Here is a 21,542-nt window from a genome sequence, read left to right on the forward strand (position 1 = left end):
CAATCCGCTTGCCATGGAAATGGATAACACGGGGCCATACAAAAATTTTGTGGTGTTAATTTTCAAATCTCTGCTGTGCCTATAAAAAGCAGTATTAGCCTTATCAACTTCATAGTTTCATGACAGTTTCTGCTACAGCCACACAAAAACACTTTATGAGCAAACAACTAGAGCAATTTCCTCAGGCTGCTTTGCATCTTCTGCTTCCCCGTTCATTTAATTTCTTTTTAAATGAAAAGGAAACAGAGGAGATTTGTCCCTGTTAAAGGACAGCAGAGCACAGAGGAGTCTGACTATTTTAAGAACTAAAATGTGCCTGAAACTTTGGTCCTCTGCCACTCATTTACGCTACTTGCTCACCAAATATTCCAGAAATTAGCTTATTTCTGTGCTGAACTGCAGCATGTGGTAGAATCTCTCAAACTTGACGATATGCAAACGCTGGGGTTAATTATCAGAGAAGTGTGAAAGAGGAGAAGGATTTTCTAAAGGTCTAGTCTCTTTCTTCAAAGCTTTCATTTCAACCATGCCAGTCTGAAGTTTACATAGAATCTAAATACATCTGAAAGACTTTATTCTGGAATAATTGGGATGTAATTTCAATCATTGACTAAAAATTTAATAACTACTTTACAAAGGTAAAAGCAAAGCAATGAAGTCATTAGTGTTCTAGTCAGGCTTCCTAGGAACGCATGAAGTTAAAAATCTTTTGAGAACTGTTGAAAAGAAAGAATGGGGTGAGGTGAAAAAGATTAAGTAGCAGCTCTTCTGAGAAAGAGGAGCTGATGCATCAGTGGACACTGGCACGGTCTGTGTGCTACTATCTCAAATTCTCTGGAAGGGGAGCAGGGCACGTGATTACACAGCTTTATGTTAAACTGGAAACCTCATCTTATTTTTCAGTCTTCAGATTTCACAGTATTGATCTCATTAAGCTAGTGTTTTCACCTTGTAATTGCAGTAAATGTAGTTGCTGTGCAAAACCTGTGGATTAATGTTGCAAATGAATAATGAGTCCTTAATAATTGCTGTGGAACTACATTTAACTGTACATCTAAACTGAATTGAGTGGTCAAATGCAGTTCTAGCATGGTTGACTGAAGTGATTAAAAAATGGTCCTTAAAAGTAAACACTGCAGGATTTTAGGTAGAAATATAGAAACTATTGCTGCTTTTTTCTAAATGTAGATAAGAAAAGATTTCACTGTCATCAGAAGTTTTAACAATTAAATAAAAAAGAAAAGAAATGAACCTGATAGTCCTTCAGGTTAGATTTTTCAATGCAATTGCTGCCATCAAAATACAAGTGATGTATTACTTTTATATATCAGGTCAAGGACACATGCTGAGTATCAAACAACAATTTGCCTGAGACAACAAAAAATTAGAGTCACCAATGCAGTTATAAATAAATGAGATAAAAGAACTTTTTATATTGCATAAAAAAATTGCCACATTCTTCTCTGCTTACAATATAGAACAAATTGAGCAATTTTGGAAAAGATTAAGCAAGACAAGAGACATCTTTTCTACTTAATGACAGGATCTAAGAAAGAAAATCATGAAAGCAAACTTCCAAATTGCTATAAATGTCAGACAAAAATAGAAAGCAAAGTGTCAAATGATCTTTGCCATTCGTTCAGACAAAAAAAAAGAGAACTAAAATGAAAAAGTCTTTGAGCATAGATAATCTATAAACCAATGTCCTACATGTGATCACAACTTTATTTTAATGTTGAACAAAGCATAAGAGTAGAAGACGGGGGAAGTTCAAAAATACACTTTGCTATCAGAAATTTACAGCTGATTAACTGAAAGATTGAAATTTCAGCTTTTCACTAACAGTCTGATGTCACTTCAAGCAAGATTGTGCCTCTATATTTATCTCTGACTACCCTAATCTGTATATTTGCAGTGAACATAAGGAAGACTTTGATCAAAACACAACATGCATTTTACACAACAAGGAAGTCTACAGAGCGGCACTACATTTACAAAAGCAATTGAAGGTGGTTTCAAAGGGAGTTGACAGATTAGAGGATGATGACACTGCTGCTGCAGTCTCAATGGAAATCTGGCTTGATCTAATTAACAGCTACGAACTAGAACCACAAGAAGATAATTCAAACATGATTTAAAGAAGTTATATTACCTCTTTAATAGTGTAGCGATGGAGCCTTTCCCTTACTGATCACAACACATAGGTTCAACACAGAACAAGAAATAAAAGACCTGATATCTTCAGATTACCTCCAGCATTTGAAATTAAAGTCTGAGATGCAGACCAAATATTTGACTACAGAACATCTGCGTATTCACGTATAAATGATGAAAAATTGTAAGAGTCCCACTCATGACAACTCAAGTGAATCGGTAAATCAAAATGAAAGACTATTTTTAAGAGGTGGCTATGTTACTAAGTGTTACCATGTTCTATCAGAACAAAGGAAATGGAGCACAGAAGGCAGGACAACTTGCATATTTCATTTGACACATCTGTGTATATGCACTAGAAAAATTCCAGATTATTCCCATCCTCTTTTTGTTCAGATTCCTCACCCTAGGAAAAAGACACTGGGAAGAAAACTTCCAACCAATCTGGAGCTCATTCAGGCTTTTATTTTAATCCAGTAGCAATGCCAGTGACCGATTTGCGCTGACATTTCCACAACTGTCAGCAGTAGCTGCCTGTACATGGCCTTTAGCACAGGACTTTCTGTGTATCCGAATTTTGTAATTTGCGCACCTTTTGTAATAAAAATACTCTTATAGGCACCTGGGGACATGATTTAGAGGTGGAATTGGCAGCACCAGGCTAATGGTTGGATTCAATTATCTTAAAAGTCTTTTTCAACCTAAATGATTTTATGATTCTTGGTTGGCTCTTCTGTCTTCTCTGAATGTCAAGTGCTGTCACTAACTTGTGGTTATATGCACATGTATGCTCATATACACATGTATAATGACATATAATCAACCTGGCATGTAATCATCCTGACATTTTTCATGGGAGGGAACTACTATTAGGAACTATGGCAGGGATTTACTGCATTTACTGAAAAATACAGCAGCCATTTGGAAATATCCTCAGGACTGTATGACTTCCTGAAAGACAAGGAGATAGGGAATCTCTAAATAACTGAATTGTTTCATTCTCCTTGAAGTTATCTTACTGCTTTTTAACGTTTGTTTACAGAACTAAAAAACCCCAAAACCTCTAATTGCAACTGTTAGTTTTTATTTCCTTTAAATATTATTAGATAGAAACAATACTCCTGAATAGCAAAGTGGCAATTATAACTCAACATTTCTTACAGCATATACCTCTCTCTGTATTAATGCATTTTTCCTCTTTAGTCCTCACCACGATACGTGTATTTTTACCTTTGTGTCATAATTTTGTAGGCGTCTGGAAGGAAGCATTCTGTGTTCTCCATCTGGAAAGGGTCAGCATCACAGATCTTGTCGTCTGTCCGTCCATAGTTAGCGCTTTCTATCATGATAACATCGCTGCCTGGACACCGCAGGTCGATGGAGTAGCCTTCGCAGGAGAGCTCCCTCCTCACCAAACCAAATGGCAGAGCTGCTCGGCTGAAACCTTGAGAACAAAACAAGGACAAAATGGGGTTGAGCCTAAAGGATATATTGGATTGGACTATTCTTTCACTTAAGCACTAAGTCATGTGCTAAAGGAAGTGCACCTTTACGCAGCTTGACCTGGTACCATGTTAAGTGAGGCATCTTTCATGGAACTGTCACATCCCTACATCATGGCTTCTGTGTCCTTAATCTGGGAAAAGAGGAAATTCCTTTTCACTGCCTCTAATCCTGGGCAGGGCAGACAGTGGTGCCTGTCTGCATGGCTACACTGCACGTTCCAGTTTCCACCTCTTTTCTCTCCGCTTCTGTCTCCACTCCTTGGGCACAGTCAGACAGGCTGTGTCTGGAATCGGGAAGCAGCAGAGCAGGCAGGATTTGCAGAAGTGATTTTAAAAAAGACAACAATACAACCACAAAAAATCCCAAAGCCATAGATCCAACTTCCAACTTCATTAGTCTTTCTTACTTTGTGTCTCCCTTTCTCCAGGAAGAGCCGGTTACTTTTGCTTAGCTATTTTGTGACCTCAGCATGGACACGAGCCAATATACACACTGACAATTCACCTAGTTGAACTCCAGTGCTCATTACTGTGTCTTTTACATAAGTTAAACCACATATAGATAGGATTTTGAAACAAATACAGAAATTATCAGTACCACAAATCACAGATGTGTACTGCATAAAATCTCCCCATCTCTCGCAAAAATGACACATTTGACAGAATTTTAATATTAACATGTTTTTTCTGCTTAATAGAATTCCTAAAAATATGTAACTTCTCCAATTAAGCAATATACAGAAACAAAACAAGGTTCAGCTATTCATCCAGATGTGTAGTCTTTTAAAGATGTTTCTTAATGGAAAAAAAATATTACATCAGACTAAAACTATCTGCATACTACAATTTCTTGTACACAGTTACTGATGGATTATTATTAAACAGTATTTCTGTTTCTTACAAAATTGTGTGACTTTTGGGAGACAAGCTGGGTAATATGGCAGTGTTAAAAACCTATTTCTCTAAAATAGTAATTCCTAAATTTTCAGGAGAATTTCCTTTTTTTAAAAAAATGCCTTCTTAATACAGTAACACAAGGCCATTAATATTTCTGTGCAGGCTGTTGGAGACCAGTTGTGACAACAAAGAGAAATAGCTGCTAAGTATGGAAAGTTGGAGCTCTGTGGTTTTTGAAAACGAAGAAAATAAACTTCTCTTTAAAAGCATTATGTATTGGAAGAAGCAAGAAAGCAAGTACCTTAAAAAATCAAGAACAGCTTGAGATAGCACCTTGATAGTAAATTTTCCCATGAATCAGAGACTATCACTTTTTCTGTTGAATTCTGTGGATTTAAACTCCTACTCTTTGCAGATGATTATCTGTTAAGATGGCAAAAGTTTTTAATAATGATCACGCAAGTACAAGGATGTGGCTCCCTGGCAGCCAGAGCCCATCTTCCCATCCACCCCTGCTCTGCCTGCACATCCCTGCCCTCCCCTTGCACCAACACCAGCTTTTGTACAACTTGTGCAGTGAACTGAGGCCAGGGGCTGCTCTGACCCTCACCTCCCTCTACTGCAGGCAACTGATGAGGTTCCCAGAGGGCCAGGACCAGGTCTTTGGGCATGAACTTGCCCAGCCACAAGGAGAACAGTTGGCCAGAGCCCAGTGAGCAGGTCTGTCTTTATATTTTGTGGAACCATGTCCTGCAGGAAACCAGTACTGTTACTCTGCCAGTATGTTTCAGCTCTAGTTAATAAGGGAAGGAGCCACAGTGCTCTGGAAAGCATCAAGTTCCATCTCAGATTCACTACCGGCCCTCAGTTTAGCTGCACATACCACGAGCAGTAACAAACACTATTATTACAGGCTTGCTGAGGGGTCATGGGCTGAAAGCTGGAAAGAGCTAAAACACGAATCCATCACATTAATACCCTGCATGTTCCTCCCATGCAGCAAATTAATACAATGAAGCCAGAAGTCACTCACAGCTCAGTGAGGGTGTGAAATGGGCACCGGGAGGGGTACATGCAGAGTCCTCACCACACATGAATACAGAAACTCCTTTGAGTAATTACCATCACAACAGCCATGGTGGGACCAAATAAAATGTTGCTTGTCCCTGCCATTCCTACATCCTCCTGCCAAATCTAATGCCACCCCCAGGAAGCTCATCCCTCCAGCCGGCAGCAATGGTGCCTGTATCTCCTGCACTCAGCAGGGATTCTGTGGCCTGCATCACCACCGTGGCCTGGCTGGGGGAGTCCACTCCTCCCAAACTTTTTGAATTTCCATCAGCAAGAAGGGGAACTGCACCTACAGCTGTCCAAAGAGATATTTGCACCAGAGGCATGGAGTACAGCTGCTGAGGTGTCAGTGGCTTCATGTGCAGCAGCAGCTCAGGATAGTTATGGGCCCAGGGCTGACAAATCCACACACAGCTCCCTGTGACCAGCACTGACCCTTCCTGTGGATCCTGCAGCACAGGCTCCACTTCTGCTAGGAAACACTCTGAACACAAGACAAACACAAGACATCTGCAGTTTTGCTACAGAGAGATCAGCAACCTGCAAATCTTACTTCATCATCTATGGCAACTGCTATAATGACTATGAATGTGTTTTATCCTGCAGTTTTTCCCCCTGCAGGCATCTGCAAGAAGTTGTGTATTAGGAAAAACATTAAAAATATTAGAGCAAGGTTAGATCACTTTGTAGGCAACAGAGGACACACCTGAGATTGCAATGTAGCTGATACATTGCAAAAGCAGCAAGCAGCAAAGCAAAACAATGCAGCGTGCGGTAGGTGGGAATGCTGCTCCAAGGAATCTCTGTGGTGCAGTAAGAATTTTAACTAAATAAAATAAATAAATTCAAAGTCCACTCGCAGAGCTGCTATGATCTTTATGCTGAAGCTTTATTTGTAATTTTTTCCTATCACCAAAGAAAAAATAAGTGTATCAACAAGCAAGTGTAATTCAATCCATCTTGCAATCCTGACAATCGAAGAAAGAACTTGTGGGAGGCCCTGTAAGCGAAAAATCAATATTGCAGCTTTGTGCCGTGCAAATGTGAATACTGCCAAATAGCAGTGCTTAGGGTAAAATGAACTGTTTTGCTCCATTTTCTCCTCTCTGAACAAATGATTTTGAAACGACAGCTTTTTTTTGGAGCTATAAAACGTCAAGCAATAACTCCCTGTGCTTTAGGCAAGTGATTGGAATAAATACCTCTTGGCAACAGGTGCAATGACTTAGGACTGAAATTCATTTACATTCAAGAGATAATTCCCGATAAACAGATGCACTGCCACACGATGAAAGTGTGAACAACCGGCATCTGAATGCTTCAGCATCATTCCAGGGTTTTTTAGACGTAAGTATGTGGCTCTGTCAATAATTACTGTTGTCACCAGGAACTTTGTATCTCCAATGCAATCCCGAATGAGTATTCCAAAATACTGTATTTTCTTAACCAACCTGTATTAAACCTGCTGCTTGCCTTACCTTACCTCAAACAAACCCTATTTTGTTTGGCTGTCCTCCGGCAGCTGAAATCAACATTCCTCCTCTTCCTGCTAATTGCTTCAAGGCAAACTGTGCCCTGGATGACACTGCTCCTGCTGTCTGCCGCCCAAAATGCTCCCCCATTGCAAAGGCCTTTCTGGTGCCTGGGCTGGGATCTCCAGCACAACCTAAACATTAACTCAAATAAGCGTCTATTACCTAATGCAACATATGCTGTCTCTGATTCACTCATGCTTGTGTATATTAATCAGTGCTTCATGCCAATTTTAATTTTTTTTTTTTAATGAAAGAAGATTAACACCTAATGAGAAAAAAAACATTGTTCCTGTCCATCTGACCATTTTGATTATAGAAAAGCTTCCTGGCAAACATATGTTTCCTGCACATTTTTTTCTGCACACAAAATTAGTTTGGTGCAGACTCTTTATTAAAAGATGCAGATAAACTGCATTTGTGAAATTGCATTTCTAAGAAAAAAAGACAGAGGGGATGTTTAGTCAAAATATACATTCTTTAATGCTTTATTGATCAATCCGTATAGAAAGAAAAACTGAAAAGAAAAATCAAAATCAAAATCTCTCCTCTGATACTTTAGTCTATGAAATGAAAAGTACAAGTTCTATGAAAGAACTGTAACTCAGAATCTTGTTTCAGAAATGTGGCAAATTCAAATTTGGCTAAAAAAAAATTTAAGTTTGCAAAGCCTTATCCACTGTCTTGGTTCCTTCAGAGAAACTATTTGTCTTTACAAAGATAACCTAAATTTGTCAAAGTGCAAAGAAAAGTTAATAATTCACAGCATCCTGCCCACCAGCATACCATCTTTTTGAGCTGTCAACAGTAAGAGAGTATGCTAAGTTTGGTAGATAAAAGCAAAAAGGCACCACCACATTTGAATGTTCACCGAATACAGAGGAAAAACAGTGGAATGTAAACAGGCTAACATCAGTACTCGACATCAGAAGCAAGGAACCTTTGATTAAAACTTAAAGCACAGGGAAAGTCAACATGGAAGTGTAAAATTATTTCAAAGAATGAAGATACTGGAAGAACTGAGAATCCAAAACAGATCTCTGCAGAAATAAATATATATGTCTCTGTGGGCAAGGAGATATTGCTTCTTGTGTTATTTGGCTGTAACAGAAAGGTCTTTTGAAAAGAGCACATCTTTTCAAACAGAATGTTTACAGTTGTCTCTTTCACAATCTCTTTTATTTTACCATATCATGCAACATGATGATTTAAGTTCTACACAAGATGAAGTGATGTGTCCTGGGCAGCATTTCAATAATATATGTTTAACAAATGTAAAGCCCGATGAAAACTGTGCTGAGAATCCTCTCCTCTCCACTGAAGTGCACACATGCACACATGGGAGGGTGCAGGAAGACAGCTGAACACACTTCGCCATCTGAAAATCATGCAAATGCTCAACATGGGTGCCTCAAAGCTTTTGTAATTCCTCAGACAAGTCTCAGCATCCTGCAGTTTCTAAAGAATCCCGTGAACTCTGTCAGGGGAGACTTTTCTCCCCGTCTCTCAGCACTGTATATATTTCACACAGACAAGCATGTTATTTTGTTAAACAGCTTTTAAATTATCCAATCCTGGTCAACAGAACGCTACCAACTACTACAAAAGACAGAAGCAATTTAAATGACAACTGTGCTTTCTCATTCTATCTTTGTAGGAAAAAGTCATTCTGGCAAGCATGCCTATTAAAAGATTACACTGGCACAGTAAGAGCTTCTGACAGTGCACAGAGGTCCGGAGTTCACAGCACTCAGCTCCTCTTTCAGGGAAAGCCAGCAGCCGTGCACAGCCAGCCTGTGCTGCAGCCCTGCACACAAAACCCCACTGTTCACTCGGGGTCAAATTAGGCGGGAAGTGATCATTCCAAAAATATCCTCCTACAGCTGGATTCTCTGCTATTTTATGTATATACTGCTTCTTGTCAATTAAGATGCTGAACGGAGCGGACATCAGGAGAAAAGGGATTTCTTACTAAAGGAAAACTATTTTCTAGTAAAAGACATCTCCCTCGTTTTTTAAGACTCATTCATAAAAATGGGATTATCTCAAAACAAGGTACATGAAAGTATATCATTATTTGAACTTTAACAAAGAGGCACCAGAGTCCTAAGGAACAGACTTGACCATTTAAATTACACTGAAGCCAGACAACTTCTTCACTGAATAAGTGAGCTGTGAGGCAGGATTAACACTGGTTTTTAGAATTCTGCTTCTCAGATATTTCATCTTTCAATTACATAAATAAAATCTGGAAGCCCATCTCTTACAAAATGGAAATATTAATTCCTACCAATAAAAGCTTTTGGAAATATTAAATAACTAGTGAAGGCTTTCTATAATACTGTTTTTGCATTTTATTTGAACATGATTTAACCTTTTAAAAAATTAAAATTCTAAAAATCTTTGATAAGTTTTAATGTTTTTTAAGATTCAGTGTGAGCAGCAAAATTAAAACTCCATGTAATTTTCTGTAATTATATACTACATATTCAGTATACATAAACATAAAGTACGTATGTCTGCTTAATGAAATTCAGGAGAGAAGCCAGAGTTACACCCTCTGACTCACACCAGGATGGGTCCTGCCTTCCAGGTTCACTGAAACTTATTACAATTTTCCTTCTATGCTTTCAGTCTCCATGCAATTCTCAAATATAACCCTGTGAGGCTCTCTTCAGCAAAAAAAAAAAAACAAAAGTCTGGGCTTACCTACTTTCTGCACCTTGTTAAATGATTCAGCAAAACCTAAAGTGAGCAGCAGCATCTCCTCCTTTTAATCTAACAGCGTCGATCCTTCCTGTGTACTGCTGGCAAGGATCTCATTTAAACTCTCCTGAACAGCTCTCACCCCTCATTCAGAAGGGCAAAAATGTGTCTCCCTGAGTCAGCAGAATCAAAGGGGGTTTTTTTGATTGTGTTTTTGTTAGGGTGTGTGTGGGAAGTGTGCGTGCACTTTAATAGCAGGAGAGAACAGAGGACAGGGACGAGTGCCACAGTGCCAGAGCTGTAGAGCACAGCCCTGCAGTCACCTGGAACAAGAACAGCCAGAACAGCAGCCAGGCACACATCCCCACATTAGCCCAACACGTCTCAACCCTATTTTGAATTTTGAAGGAATTGCCACTAGGGGGAAAAGAGATAGTTTGGTCTTCATGCCCATTTAATCCTTCACCTGCCTGCTGAGGCTGCCATTAGAGTGCAAATTAATGCTAAACTGTGAAAATGGGCTTCTGCACTTTGAATCCAGCCACACTGAAACTGGAGAGAAACCACTAATTCCTTTAATGAAAGTCACCAAACCAGAGCCTGGTTCCTGGCAACATTTTAGCAATGTCTACATACGGCAGATGGAAACCATGTGATCTAAACATGAAAGTCTAAATTTCTAATATAAAAATACGTGTTCTTCAGTTCTCACTTAGCACCACATTTTATTCTCATATGCATGCACCTTTCCCACCCCTTTCAGTGGAGCTGTAGGCATGAGAGCAAAACTTTGCCCTCTTGATCTAAAATTATCCCAGTTTAAAACAGTATTCATCTGTCTATGATATTTCTTTTCTTTTGCCAGCCAGATGTCTGTTCTCAGGCTGCAAGAATCTCCTTCCTTTTTTCCTTCACATCATACACACTTGATCCTCTGCCAGCTCACAAAAAAGCACTCTACCCTTTTCTTTCTTGCCATTATATACATTGCATCTTCAAAATTTCTCAAGGCAAGTAAGTCCAATGGTCTTTGTAAACCCGCCCTCCTGAAGGGTATCTCCAGTTTACCTACTGTGAACTCTCTGAGCACAGCACCTGTCAGGAAGGAGAAGCTTCTGAATCAGAAACAACTTCTTAAAAAGGGAGGTAAGACACACAAAGGCTGATGTGTCAGAAATGTTGTGTCAACAGGATTTCCCGTTGAATTATTTCCTCTGCACAGGATACTGGTAGCAGAATAAAAATAAATATTCTTTTATTTTCTATAAAAGTGTATCTTGACAACAATTTATATTTCCAGTTACCGCAATCATTTTTTGATTGGAAACCATGTGATGGGGGGGGGAAGAGGAAGAGCAAGAAAGGGGAATTTCCATCATCAGTATTCAGAGTGGCCAGCTGACAATAGAACTATTTTCTTCCCATCTTAAAGAAACCCAAAGCCTTGTCACCTCAGAGGCTGATAGAAGCCATGCAGAGCTGTATCATTTCCTTGGGAATATGTGCATTGGTGAAAACCAAATCATCCCAGCAGGTGACATGCTGGGTGCTAATAATAACCCTTAGGGTCCTGTGTACCTCGCCTTCTTAGCAGGCTATACCCTAACCTGTGTAAGAAAGTAAAACATTTAATCTCACTGAAATACCTGAATAATTCTGATTAATTTTAAATAAGATATTGTTCTACATTTGCCAGAGTTTAAAACACCAAATACAGCCCTAGTGCTAAAAAAAAGGCATAGATTTCATTACTGTACAATTGCTACCACGTGACAATATTTGAGGTCACAACTATAAACTTAAAAATGGGAGCATTTTCTTGTTTATAAACAGAATTATATATACATTGGAAATGGAATCAAGAAACAATAAAAGAGTGCATATACTCTCTTTTGTTTTAGTAAAATGATGGGGTGGAATCAATTGTCACAGTACAATTTATAGTGGAAAAGTTACGTGGTTAATTTTAAATGATGGCAAGCTGCTCATGAGCATGCAAATAGCACAGCAACCCCTTTCTCATAAGTATAGCTTCAGAAACAGTTCAGAGAACTCAGGGGCAAAAAGTAGAACCCTTGGAAACATAAAGGCAGGGATCCTGCAAATGAAACTAAAATATACAGTCATACCTTTTGAAAACAAGAGGAGCCATGTGACGAATATAATTTAAGGTAAATGTGCCGTCACTTTTAATGTTCCCATAAATAGATACGAGACAAGAGTAGCATGCAATCTTGGAAAATACCTGTCAAATGAAAGGCTTTCTTCCTGACCTTACCTTCTATGAAATATTTGTGGATTTTTGAAAGACTATTTTAGAGAGGAGACAGATGTACACTTAAGGTTCTGGCACATTCTGTGAATCATGAAATAATTCTACATACATACTTAAGAGCATCCTTTGAATAATAAATTCCATAAAGAAAGGAAAACTGTTTTATATTTTTGTAAAAAACAAGGCAATTCAAAAACTCCTAAGGAATTTATGCAGCTATTACATGCTCCCTGGGCAGCAGGGAGTAAGGATGGGACAAGTGTCATTTCCAGAGTAAATAAAGGAAACCTGCACCTTTTCCACTCTGTCAAAATGCTGTTAATCACCTCTTAAGGAACTGCATCCATTTGCCTCATTGCAAACATGAAAGACAAGGGAGATAAAGGGACAGGATAATTAAATTCCACCTGTACTCAAATTCAAGGCTCCCGAGTTTGAATTCTGGTTTTCAGTCCTGGAATTTGTGTGTCTTCCTCACTAACCATCACAATGTGTATGGGAAAAATGCTTTCAGCTTTTAGAGAACCAGGTTCAAATGAAATAAATGAAAAATCGGGATCCCTGAAGTCTCTGAGTACTAAGACAGAAACTATGCAATTTTCCATAATCATGTGTAAGAGTTCCATATTTAATACAATTTATATTAGATAGTAACAAGAGGGATGACCAGACACTTTGGCACAACACAAAAAGGAAAACTTTGCATTTGCTGGTTACTTCAGTTTAGAGGCACACAACTAATAGCTGAAAGACTGTGTTTCCAAAGTTCTGCATTGATCTTAATACAACCCATAATGAAGGCAAGGGGTAGAAAAGCTCTGCACCACACCCAGGAAAGAGATCACTCTTAGGTGCTCAAGTAGAAACTCAAAAGCAGCAAGATGGAACTGCTGCACCATTACTACAGATGTGGAAGGTAATTTCTTCAGTAATTAATTTGCACAGTGCTTCCACTGTCCCAGGTCAGAGTTTTCTCTTTAAAAAATCTTTCCCCACATATTTAAAGCAAGCACCTCAGGAGACAGCTGTGAAAGTACAGAAGATCTGATTGCTCCACTTTTTTCCACAGCGCCTGAACGGACGCTTTCCTACGGAAAGCTCTCCCGATACATAATTTAGGTGTACAAAGAGGCAGGCGGCAGGGGATGGCTGCAGAGCTCACTGGGGGCTCGGGGAGCACCCGGCTGCCCCAGCCTTCTGCTCCCCACCTGCCTGCACTGTGCTGCTTTCTGCAGGGTGAGTGTTCTTCATCAAGAAAATCTCCATTTCGAGCTCAGAGCATGATCAAAGCGGCCATTATGGCAGCATAATTGAGGAGGGAGTTGATAATCTGCTGGGGATGCCAAGGAGGGAAGCAGAAGGTGAGGGGTGTCCAAAGGCGGCAGGAATGAGCAGGTGTTAGGGTAACTATTTAAATTAGGCATCCTGACACTATCATTTATAACAGAGGTTTTACACTCCCTGGAAGGCACTAAGGCTGCATATCCTATCTGTTCTACTCAGTAAGCAAATAGCTTTTCTTTTGGTCCAAACAGTGACTTCAGTAAGTCTGCAGTACTGCAAAGAGAGTTGCATTTAAATAAATTATTCTCTGCAACTTATACAATGCCATAGTACTGCTGCAGTGCCTTTTCTATCTCTGCCACTGCTGAATTTGACCTCCAAATCCTTCCTGGGATTCAGCAATGTGGCCCATGTTATCTTTAAATATACAATAAAGGCAATGTTTGGGCTCCAAAACCAAAAAGAAGTCTATTTTCCACAATGGTTTTCACACACACAAGCCTCGAGAAGATTATGAGGGCACTTTATGAATCAAATGCAAAATACAGAACTAGTATTATCTCCCACTGAATTGCTGTCATCTCTGAAGGATGTGTTGAGATCCAACATTATACAACTCTTCATAGTAGTAATTTTGTAATATTTTATCTACTTGAAAATAATAGGGAATTTTAGGTAAGCAGAATCTTAATTACCTCAATTAAGTTCTCATCCTGCGTCACTAATATCATTGGGAGCTTTGTCATTAACCTCAATGAGTGCAGGACAGATTCTTTAGAATTTAACCTGGATACTCAATATTCTTGTTCTAATGAAAAATGCATTAATGAGCTTCATTAGACTACTCAATTTTAAAGAAGCATCTTCCCTCAGCAGCCAGCCTCCCTCAACAGCCTGATGGGACACTGGTGCATGAGTGAGCCAGACCTTGACACAAAGAGTGTTTATGTCACTCTAAGTCTTTTTATTGACTCAATGAGCTTCACGTTCAGCCCACCACGGGAAGAGCAACACCTATTGACTCACTTCAGGAAATCCCTGAGGTGGAGATGCTAAAACGTGTATACACTTTTGAAATTAAAACTGGAGTGGTACAGCTGAAGGACTGTATGTAGTGAAATAAACACAATTAAAACAAGAATTCCTCCCTGTAATTAAAAAATGACACAAGTTTTGTACATAGTCTGCACAGAAGATCCTCAATGCATTTCAAACACTACCTTTTTTCCAGTCATCTACTGGGACACATTATGGGAAAACCAGTGATCTTCTATGACCTTCATTTTATTTTATTAAATGCAGCAGACTCCTCATGCTGAATACGAAATAAAAAATATGCAACCCAGGAAAGTACTTTGAGAAAAAAATGCCCTTTGGAGGACCTGATTTCAATCTCGATGTATAATGATACAAATTTGCCAGTGACATTTGAATAAAAATCTCTATTATTTATATTATTGTGTTCAGACTTCTATACTGAATTACTAAATTTAGAACAGGCATTGAAGATCACAGTTCAGTCAATGCTTTATAAACATGGGAAATACATATTTGAAATACATCTCAAGTTAGAACAGACTAGCTAACATGGGAAATACATATTTGAAATACATCTCAAGTTAGAACACACTAGGTGTACTTCCCAACTTTAGCCACAATTTAGAAGATATTTTTCTTTTCAAATGGCTGTCCAACTGGTAGTAGTAAAATGCTCAAGTATCAAAATACAGTCTTTGTTTACACAACAGTGGCTGATGTGTTGCTAATAAAGCCTTCAAGGAGAAAATAATGTGAATTGCCCAAGCAAGGGAAACTGACACTTACAGATATTTTATCTTTCCCATAGCTCTATGGACAATTGAAAAGTATCACTTGTTGAAATCCCTTGAAAAACTGGGTGGGGGGAGAAGGTTAGGAGGTCTAGTACTCCTGCTAGTAAGTGCAGATTAACAAGTCACCACCCAAAATAACACCCACTGAATTTCAGTTATCTGCTATCTGAGCAACCTCCCTGAAATTCCAAATGCTAAACACAGAGCCTAATTTGTAGCTGGTTTAGAGCTATGTGGGATAGGTGGGATAGGTGTAGCTGGTCATAGCAATAATGTGGGGGTATTCAAATTTGGAAGGGAGGGGACTTATGGAAATCCTTCTCCCTAATTAAATCAGAGAATGAGAGTTTGAAGTGGTAAATAATAAATCACAAAGAATCCTCAATCTGGTTGTCAAGGAAACCAGTATGCCTCTGCCATAATTGCTGTGAGCCCAATCTTGCCCTTTTTGACATCCAGCCTTATCATGCATTCTGGTCAGACTGAGAAAGTGGCTTTTCCATTCCTCTCAGGCAGGAGCTCGGGCTCTCCGGAGCGGGGCCGCACACGGCGGCTCTCGGCTGCAGACGGGGATGGAGCAGTGAGCTCCAGCACAGCCCCATCACCTCCTCACTGAGACACAGGACAGCCAGCTTCATCTACACTGCACTGCAAGGCATTCCTAATTTACTGCTGCTGCATCCTCAGCCTGCTTATCACAGCTGGTCACAAGTCCCAGGTATTTCCAGTTCCCCTCTGCTCCTACTCCCTTAGGCATTTCCGGAAGCAGGAATCAGCCATTCGTTTCACTCATGGACGTGTAAGGTGCTTATGAAAGGGATGAAGAGGGAAAGGGAAGTACAAGACAAATATGCTTTCAAAAGCACAACAAAATAGATTAAAAATTGACTCCATGCCAAGTCATTCAGATAGCTCAATGCATCATTGTCTTTTTCCTCTGCAATGATAATTACCTTCTATAAACATATCCAAACTTGTTTTTTCCTTCTGTTCCTGGTGTAGTCACACATGGCTACTGAACATGCACCAGACTTTGAGCATAAGCAATTCTCAGTGCTTCAACATCAGGAAGGCCAGAAAAGGAGGATAGCTATATCAGTGTCTCTATCTCATCCTTCAAGAAATCCTGAAGCAGATTTTAGAGGAAGTACCTTCAAAGTGAGGAAATAGGAGGAACAACAGGCAAGTACATTATGTTCCCAGCTGACTTTAAGGAAAAGAAAATCTAGAGATGTGGGGAAGAATTGTGAGAATGAAAAAACCCATAAAAACTCCCTTTAAGAACTACAGAAAGAAAAAGACTACCAAAAAAATTTTGTGAAGATTCTTCTTTGAACCTCCTGCAACTAGTTGACTGGTTCCTTGGTGTTTTACCAATGGATAAATCTTCTTTTCATTCCTAACCTATTCCAAGCAACAACCACTAAAACCATTTCCTTTAATATATTTTTATAAATTTAAAGCTAGCAAAATATGTTAAAAGTAGTTAGACTGATACACCCTTGTGATTTTAATCCTTTGCTGTACACCATTCTAATGATCTTCGTTACTTTCAGTATGTAAAGAATGTACAAGATTCAGCTCAGGATCCAAGTTTCAATGGGATACTGGGGATACTCACTGTATGATTCCAAAACTTTATCTTGACACCACATTTGGGTAAATGAAATTTACTAATTTTTTTTATCCATTATCCAAAAGGGTGTGCTAACAGCACTTTCCTCTGTCTGCTCAGCTGCTACTCAGAGATGGCTATTTAGTTTTATTGACTCTAGCAACTGGCCTCTTTTTTTGTTAAGTTGGTAGATAAACCAAACATCTCAACAAAACATATGGTGTGACACAATTTTTCTGCTGTAATATTCAACTATTCAAACATTAACTATGGACATTGGTAAAATCCTTTGTTCAACAGATCTGTAGACATGCAATGCATAAAAAGCAACAAATGTTTTTTCCACAGCAGGCTCAATCAAAGCAAAATATGCTCTCCTCCAAACCCAATCCAAATCCCTTCCATATTCTTCTCCCAAGGAAATACAGTGCTGCTATTTGATAGCTAAGAGAGCTTGAATTCAATTTTGACCTTAGTTGAAAAACAATTCATAGTCATACAGTATCATGAGATAATTCAGGCTGAAGTGGATTCCTGCCTCTTCTTATATGCTCAAAATAGTTTTTAATCCAAATGCTTCTTACAGCTATAAAACTTAAATCACATATAGGAAGAATTATTCCTACATAATTTAAAAACTGAAGCCCCTCTAGTTGTCATCCCAGTTAAAAAGGTACAATTATGGATTAGTTACAACCAATTACAATAATGCACATTACTCTCTGTATCACTGTATATGCCTCTAAAATTTGATTGCCTTACCAGAAAAAAAAGATAATAAAAGTTTCCATCAGAAAAGATAAACCAAAAGCAAATGATTGAGCCATTTGAGTACAAATACATTCATATGCAAAATACACATGTACATCCATCAGAAGAAAAAAGGCCTTTAGCTGATTTACAGATAATTTACTATGTCACACTCTTACCACTATTTTATTCTTATTTGAAAAATTAGTCTGGATTCCTCAGCAGAATGACAGGAACCAGTTTATTTTTATGTCTCTTTCTAAATTTCAGTGATCTTGAACCTTTAGGGCTAAACATCTCTGTGACAATCTGTTTTTATCATCCAAGAGTTTCACATACTTCAAGGTTTGAAGAATGGGGTCACTGGCTTTCCCAGCGACACATCACGCTGGAGAAGGAGTTCAATATTACCCAGGACCTGCTCCATCATAATCCACTGTGAAAAAAATACCTCTCTCTCTTCTGTTGGTAGGAAGCCATAATAAGCTGATATTTCTCCTCTGAACAATCTTCCAGGTGGCCAATTTGATTTGTCAATTCTTTAGAATTTTTATGTCCTCTGAGCAGTATCTATCCACTATCTTTTGTCTTCACCTTTTTGCTTAGACTCCTGCAATTTTGAACAAAAGCCTTCAAACCTCTTATTCTTTATAACACTAAACTCTAGACTTCAATAAGCTTTGCTATTATGTGGGGGGATTTTTGCAGAGCATTATTGGCTCTTCATCTGAAACCAACCTGCTACTCACACCATATGAAGTGAAACAGAGGAGTTTGTGCTGCAGCTGTGTGAGCCAAGGGCATCCCACCTCTCTCTGTCTGTGCCAGCCTGGCCTGGCAGCAGTGGGATGCTGCTCCTGTGCCTTTGCCAACTTCAGCTCAGTCTCTTCAGTCTCTGGGCTCCAAACTACTCAGGAGCAGTGCTGCAGGGAGCGCCGAGCTGGGCACTGCCTGCTGGGCACTGCCTGCTTCAGGAGGATGGGCGTGGTACCATGAAGCTGCAGATAAGCAGTTTCTGAGCTCAAATGCAATTTTAATATATCCCTGTGTAGTATCATGCTGAAACATCCACAACTGTCTCCTGCTGTATTTATGAAAAATGGCTATTAATTGTAATTGTCCTAAGCTGCTTTTAGAGAAATTCTGTCTTCAGGCTCTATCTCTTATCTGAACACCCTCTTTTTGCCATTACCACAGACATTACTCTGTGAAGAAATACAAGCAATGTATTGTGCATTTCCTCACAGAATACCAACTATATTAACCAAAAAGGACTGGAACCAAAACAGAAATAAAAAATTAAAGGCACTCTGAAACAAGCTAGTTGTGATGCTTATTTATAGTCTACTTACTTATAGGCCTCTTTCTGGGAGAATAAGATGAGAAACTCCAAAACAGCTAACCATAATATTCTGTTTTGTGAAGATTACAAAAACTTTAACTTGAGGAAAAATCTCTGTGTGAAGGATAATGTTCCACTGAGGCTTTTCTTTCTTACCCTGGTCCTGGTCCTTCTCCTTCTCCTTCCAGGTCCCTGATAGGATTAGATGCAATTCATAATCCCCAGTTCAAAACAAAAATTGTCTTGGTATCACCTAACTGCACAGGAGTGATAATTTTAAAGGCTACTACAGGTAATGATTTTGGAAGACAAAGCATTTCTCATTGTCATGACAATTCTACAGACTTGTAAATCAGAAACCCTTCAATTTTTAAAGTTCTATTTTAGGCACTTCCTGTTAGCCTTTGGACATTAACTCTGTAACAGCCACAGGTGATGGCATATCAGAAGACAAAACAAGAGTTATCTCACCTCAGCAGCTAGTGAGAAACTTTACAAGGGCATTCCCATCATCTTTCCCCACCTGCATAGCAATAAACCAGCCAGTGGAGCAGACAAAGGAGCTAAATTTGTGCAAGCCTTGCTCAGTAGGGCTGCTGGAACTAGGACACTGAAGAACATCAGAGTAGAGACAGTTTTACCACGAAAAAAAACAAATTTGGAACTAATATGAAATACCTGACAATTTGGAGTCTAAAACTTGATCAGTTCTGAAGGTCTGTGCTTTATGAAAAGTAATCACTAAGACACCAGCAGAATAATTCAACAAACTGGAATCTGTGGCTTTCTTTTCTTTCCTGAAATACCACATTTTTTCTTAGGCCAACAGTTTGAACAAGTAGCCTTAGAAAGAAGTGATTTAGTAAGCAAACAAACAAAAAATTAACTTGTGAATTATAGGTACTTGAAATAGAATCTGCTGTGCCTACAACTCATATTAACATAGTAAGCTCTTACAGAATGCCTTTTCAAGGAAAGAAATATATTCCTTGTGTGTTCAAGTATAGAGACATAAAACCATATGAGACCCTATTTATTTCAAATTTCCCATGATGCCATTTACTCCAGCTTTTAACCTTTTATGTGACATTGAGCTATTTTACAATCATAAAATAGTAGGAAAAAACGACCTGTTAATTTGAAAGGGACACATTACAACATCTCTCCCCGGCACTATAATATTTTAATTTCTTTTTTTCAAGTCAAACCAGTTGGAAAGTGACCATCTGCTAGTCTCTTAGCACTATTCAAGCAAAGCAATGCACAAAATGTCCTCCTTTCCCAGCAAGAGTAGGACCATTAACCGAAAGGAATTTAGTATATTGTCATGTGAGTTTAACAGATTGATTAACAACAAAATTTAATTTCCGCTTTTTAAATGATTGTTAAATATAGTGACTATAAGGTGATGATATAAAACTGCTGCACATTGTGTGACATCTAGAGCAGTATAAGAAATCTGAACCTTTCCAAGAAATAAATCAGTATTATAAAATTTCCTATGCAAATTGTGTTCATCTATTTGGAGTGTTAAGCTGAATGCAAGCACACTTTACAAGTACAGTTCTATTTCTCACTTCAAAATACACAATGTGCTTTGGACACTGGGTAAGTTTTCAGTATCACTTAAGGTTTTGAATATTTCAAAACAGTTGATAACGGCAGTGAAAGAGGAAACTCGACAAGCTCTCCTTGCTGATAAATATAGAACTTTTTGGATGAGTAGAGCTCAATGGAGCCGTAATCTTGGCTGGCACCTGTACATGATACTGTAACACATACAGCTAGAACTGCAAGTTTGTGAGAATAAATTAAATTAAATTCACATTCATGTTAGCACTTTAAAAGATGTTGTCAGTACAACTTTGTATGCATGCAAGCCACTGCACTTTTGAAAGTTTTACCCTTAATGTTTAGAATTCAAACACACTAGTCTCTAAGGGTTAGGAGATACACTGGCCATATCTTAGTTGGCCTTTATTCACATTATTCACATCTGTACCTCTTTAACATGTCTAACTAAACTGCAAATCAGGCAGAAATTAAAGTAACTACACTTCAAATTGTTAAATTCTAAATGAGTTTATCATATCTGAATTGTGAAATATAGCAGATGTCAAACGCCTTACCAAAATGTACTCCACAGTTGCCTTAAATCTGCAGTATATTTTATTTTAAAAGCATTTTTCTCTCTTGTTCCTCCTCCTAGCCTCTCTCTCCCTATCAAAAAAACAATCAAGCAATTCAGGAATTTATACCAGTGGCAAAATACTTGCTAAATATAAAAGACAGTTTCTCGCCGTTTTATGGAATAAATAGATCTTTCTGATCAGCTATTAATGACATAGTAGACGTATCCATTTGCCCAATAAATGTGCAAGCCTTACCGCTTTCCTTATTTTTATTTATAAATTTCATAATGGCAGTAAGGCACTTTAAACTGTATTTCTCAGGGAATACTGCACTTTGGGGACTGTTAAAAGTCACTCTGCCTTCAGCCTTTATCACCCTACGTGAGGTACAATAAACACTAAGAAATGTGCTGCCTATTGTGTGCCTTGTTATAAAGTTCACGTCCA

The 21,542-nt window shown here is 38.6% G+C and overlaps 1 protein-coding gene across 48 annotated transcripts in view; it reads right to left on the bottom strand.

The window, feature by feature from the left end:
* Positions 1-21,542, bottom strand: part of ADGRL2 (adhesion G protein-coupled receptor L2) — a 389,866-nt gene that overhangs the window by 68,694 nt on the left and 299,630 nt on the right. For all 48 annotated transcript variants that reach the window (XM_086901649.1, XM_023932664.2, XM_086901653.1 and 45 more), the window contains one exon: positions 3,385-3,598. In XM_086901649.1, the coding sequence (XP_086757775.1) occupies positions 3,385-3,598 (214 nt within the window). The remainder of the gene's footprint in view (positions 1-3,384; positions 3,599-21,542) is intronic.

The sequence above is a fragment of the Cyanistes caeruleus genome, chromosome 9 (assembly GCF_971803275.1).
Source record: "Cyanistes caeruleus chromosome 9, bCyaCae1.hap1.1, whole genome shotgun sequence".
In the NCBI taxonomy this organism is placed as follows: domain Eukaryota; kingdom Metazoa; phylum Chordata; class Aves; order Passeriformes; family Paridae; genus Cyanistes; species Cyanistes caeruleus.